The sequence below is a fragment of the Mesoplodon mirus genome (genome assembly GCF_964341445.2).
Source record: "Mesoplodon mirus genome assembly, chromosome: 18".
In the NCBI taxonomy this organism is placed as follows: Eukaryota; Metazoa; Chordata; class Mammalia; order Artiodactyla; family Ziphiidae; genus Mesoplodon; species Mesoplodon mirus.
Window position 1 is genome coordinate 34,888,770 of NC_138994.1, and position 4,450 is coordinate 34,893,219.

The 4,450-nt window shown below is 64.4% G+C and overlaps 1 protein-coding gene across 1 annotated transcript; it reads right to left on the reverse strand.

The window, feature by feature from the left end:
• Positions 1–414: 414 nt before the first annotated feature.
• LOC309793996 (forkhead box protein J1-like) lies at positions 415–3,366 on the reverse strand (the record flags this gene model as incomplete). The annotated part of the gene is made up of 2 exons (XM_082604932.1): positions 415–1,182; positions 2,869–3,366. 2 exons carry the CDS (start codon positions 3,364–3,366, stop codon positions 415–417), a joined length of 1,266 nt encoding a protein of 421 aa, XP_082461058.1.
• Positions 3,367–4,450: the final 1,084 nt, after the last annotated feature.

The following is a 4,450-nucleotide window of genomic DNA, read 5'->3' on the forward strand; positions in this document are numbered from 1 at the left end:
CTGGATAGAGACCTGGGGAGGAGAGCAGGAGAGAGAGAAGCTTGGAAGCTAAGGTGTTCTGGGGCGGGCCCTGTACTGATGTTTCCAGCTTGGCCAGGGCCCCTCCAAGCCGCAGCTCTCATAGTGCAGGGCCCTTAGCGTGTCTCTGGGGCAGGGAAGAAGTGGATCAATGAAACACTGTGTGTATGGGGGGCTGGGGAGCGGAGGCAGCAATTTGGGTCCTGGGCCCCAATTCTCAGCCTGCTGGACTAGAATCTGAGGATGGCCTGGGCTGGGGGCCGTGTGGCCTGGTGGGGTGAGCTGGCCCAGCCCCTGCCTGGGCGGTAGGGTGTCCATGGGCCTGCACTGGCGGGGAGGGGGGCAGTCTGGGCCCAGACTTCGGTGCTGTCTGGAGGTGGGGCAGGGCCTGGCTTCTTACAAGAAGGCGCCCAGGCTGGCCCAGTCATGCAGGTCAGAGGCCAGTGTGGCATCCCCGGCCTCAAAGAGGGGCTCGGGGGGCAGGGAGCTACGGGTGCTCTCGTCCCAGGGGTGCTCCAGGAAGGATGTGGCCAGGAAGGTCTCATCAAAGTCCAGGCTGTCGGTAGCCTGCTCCGCTGGAGGCCCCCAGGTAACAGGGCACTCGATGTGGTGGCCATGGATGGTGAGGTCCATGTCCCCGTGTGAGGCAGGGCTCAGCGGCGGGATCAGCTCCGAGGTCTCCAGCGTGCCCAGCTCCCCGTCCAGCGTGCCAGCGTCCAAGATGGCCTCCCAGTCAAAGTTGCCCTTGAGGGGTTCCAGCTCACCCTGCTCCTCCTGGGTCAGCAGCAGGGGGCTGGAGGGCCGCGGGACCTTGGCCTCCTGCTTGGGCAGCGGCTGTTGACGCTTACGCCCCAGCCTGCCCTCGCCTGCACCCCAGCCCGCCTCCCCAGTGGCCTCCTCGAACTCCCGCAGCAGCTGCTGGGCCTCGGTGCTCACGGTCAGTGGCCCGGCCCATGGGGCGGCGCTGGGCTCTGGCACGGCCTGGCGGGCAAAGGCCGGGTGGATGTGGACTGGGGGCAGCCGCTGCTTCTTCAAGGCCCCACTCAGCAGCCGCTCGGCGTACTGGGGGTCGATGCACCAGAAGCCCCCCTTGCCTGGCTCGTCCTTCTCCCGAGGCACCTTGATGAAGCCCTTCTTCAGGGACAGGTTGTGGCGGATGGAGTTCTGGACACAGGGAGGTAGGAGAGAAGGAAGACAGCTGGGAGAGTGGGTGGGGTCAGTGATGGGGGGTTCCTAGCGCCACTGCCAGTCCCACCACCACCTTCTCTCCGATGGGGGCAGGGGAGACAGAGGCGCTGCTCCGAGCGGGAGGCTCTGGGACACCAGCCACGGGGCACCAGGAGCTGGGAGTGCTGTCGGGGGCTTTTGTTCCCTTTGGCCAGGATATCTGCCTGCTCGGTCATCCGAGCCCTGAGCCGCAGGGTGGCTCTCAGTGCCAGCCTGTCCTGCCCTCCCTCCCTTACCCCGCTGCTTGCGGCCTCTGGTCAAAGGCCTTGGCTCCCCCAGGTCCTGGACGGCCATCTCCCTCTGCCTGGGCCTGGCTGGCCTTCTCTGTTTGTGAAATGAGTGAGTGGGTGTGAGGGTGTGTGTGTGGTGGGGGGATGAAGTGTGGGAGGATCTGATGACTTTCCTTGTTTCTAGAGCCGGCTGCTGGCCTGGGCCCTCACCCACCATGTCCCCCTCCTCCCACCCCAGGCTCTGAGGCCTCAGTTGATTATTACCCAGCCAAGAGCATAGCGCTCATTCCTGGGGCCTCTCAGGCTTGGGGTAGGGTGGGGGGTGGTGGAGGGTCTCTGCTTTCTCACCAAGGTTACAAATGGTACCTGCCCCAGGGTCAGGGCCCAAGCAATCGTGGAATAGCTGTGATTACAGGAACTCTGATCCTGTGACCTGTGCCACAGGGAAGGATCTGTGCATCCTCAGGGTCTCTGTCCCCAAGTAGCCCCTGATCCTGATGGTCGAAGAGGCTCAGGGCAGCGTGTGCCCAGCCTGAATCACCATCCTACCTTGTTCAGGCCTGGGTGCACAGTCCAAACCACGCTGGGGCACAGGGGTCTGGGGCCTGGTGGGTGGGGCCGGCAGGTGAGTAGTGCCCCCTGGCAAGACTGGGAGGTTTACATGGTGGTCTGGGCCCCTTGGCTGCTCTGTGCCAGGTTCCGGAGACTTGGAACATGAAGCCAGTGTGGGAGGAAAGAGCCCCTGTGGAAAGCACGTGGCTGAGGTAATTGTCCCCCCAGGGAGGTTGATGAGAAGAGGGGGAGGAGTGTAGGCAGGAAACTAGGGAGGGCTTGGGGTGGGGGCTGGCACAGCAGCTTTCGGAAGGCCCCGTAGCCCTTCCACTGGGACACCGATGGCCTTCACACCCCGCAGCACGCCCCTCTCCCCTCCCAGAGCCCCTCCAGCCAACTGAAAGCAGGCGGGATGCAGAGTCTGGCAGGAACGATGCTCTGCCTCCAGTCAGGCCCTGACAAACTGACCTTGAGGAGGGTAGTGTCAAGGAATTGCAGGACTTGGGACAAAAATGTGTCCCTCAGTCCATCAACCTACCCTGGGGGGCTGTGTCCACGCATAGTTCAGCCTTGGTCTTTGGGCTGAGCCTGCCGGATGAGTGACAAGTTCTTTCCCCTTGAACCTCTATGTCGGCACCCCTGCAGCCCTCTGAACATCCTCCCTCCTCCGTCTCTGAAGTCAAAGGGGCAGCAGTCCAAGCACTGGGCTCCCTTGAGGTCCTTCCTGGACGGCCTTCCTCTCTCGGGGCCCTGGCCGTACCGCGCCTACTTGGCCTGCGGATCTGGGATGTGAGTCCAGTCCGCGAGGGCATGGGGAGGGAGGGAGGGAGTGCCTCCCTACCTGCCAGGTGGGATCAGCGTGGCGGAAGTAACAGAAGTTGTCCGTGATCCACTTGTAGATGGCCGACAGGGTGATCTTGGTGGCCTTGCTGGCCTGCATGGCCATGCAGATGAGCGTGGCATACGAGTAGGGCGGCTTCACGTGCGGGTTGGTGGCGTAGTCCACGTCGTCGGGAGGCGAGGCCTGCAGCCCCGAGGGGGCGCTCCGCGGCGTGCAGGAGGACGTGGGCTTGCCGGGTGTGTGCGGCTGCCCCAGGCAGGCGGGGTCCGCCGCCAGGGGAGACCCCGGCTCGGCCGAGCCTGCCAGCTCGTGGGAGCCGTGGGGGTCGGTGTCCCCCGAAGGCAGGGCGGGGAGCTCGGCGTTGAGAATGGAGAATTCCTGCAGCCACTGCAGGCTGGTCAGGCTGTCATTCAGGGCGTTGGACTCCTCCAGGCCGCCTTCCGGTCCGGCCTCCTCCGCTGCCCCTGCTCCCGAGACGCGTAGCCAGCTCTCCGCCATATCTGCGGGGACTCTCCGAGGGGGCTGTCAACATCCACGAGCCGAGCCGAGGGTGGCCGCCGAGCTCTCCGGCCCGCTGACTCCCGCGGCTTCAGTTACGCAGCCTCCCGGAAGCGGGCTTCCATCCCGCGATCCGGGGGTAGCCTCCTCCAAACGGAATGTGGTGCCTGCGGGGACCAGAGCGGGAACTGAGCCCTCTTTCCCCACCCCCGAGGGGAGAGTGTGGGCGAGGGGGGAGGCTCTTACTAAAATCCTTCCTGCAGCCGGGGAGGATCTTTTACTGCCGAGGTCTGGGAAACAGAAGGTGTGCCCGGGGGTGCGACCCACACGGGGTTCGCCTCGCTCTTTTCCTCTTGGATCTTTTAGAGGAGACTTAATTAGCCCAACGAGGGAATAGTGTAGGGGCATGCGAGGCCACCCCTTTCTCCCTCAAAGCGGGGAATTAACCCCCCTCTCTCCGTCCACAACCAATGGAAATGGGGCGAGAGAGTCCAGGAGGGCAGTACGACGGGTCGGGGGGCGGGGGAGGTCGTCTGATCTTTGAAAAGGGATATTAGGATGGGGCTCAAGGGGAAGGAAGGAAACAATACAGAGAGTTATAAGGGGGTGGGAAGTGAGTGTCCCCCAAACGCCTCTGATGTCAGTCCCCGGGCCCTCCACTTCCGTCGGGGACGGATGGGAGAGCGGGCTGGTACTGACGCCCTCCCTTCCCACGGCCGGCAGCCCTCCCCGTCCCTTACCTGGCTCAGAGCGCAGCCCGGGCCAAAGGAAGCTTCTCAAAGAAATTCCTCCCACCGCCCACCCTCACCGCGGCTCTCTGCTCCCAGCTCCAGGGCCCAGCCAGCAATCCTCGTCGCCACTCACGCCCGCCGGCGCCTCTCTGAAAGCCGCTCGCAAGGCGTCTCCTGCTGCCGTGGCGACGCCCCGCCCATATAAACAGCTTCCGCTTCTGCCATTGGCCAGGGCATCTCCAAAGAGACCGCGGGCTCTTAACGGCTCTCTCACGCGGTAACTCTCTTCCAGCTCCCTCCTGCCGCCCTCTCCCGCGCGCGACCCAGCCCCCTACCCGCCACCGCGTCCCGGC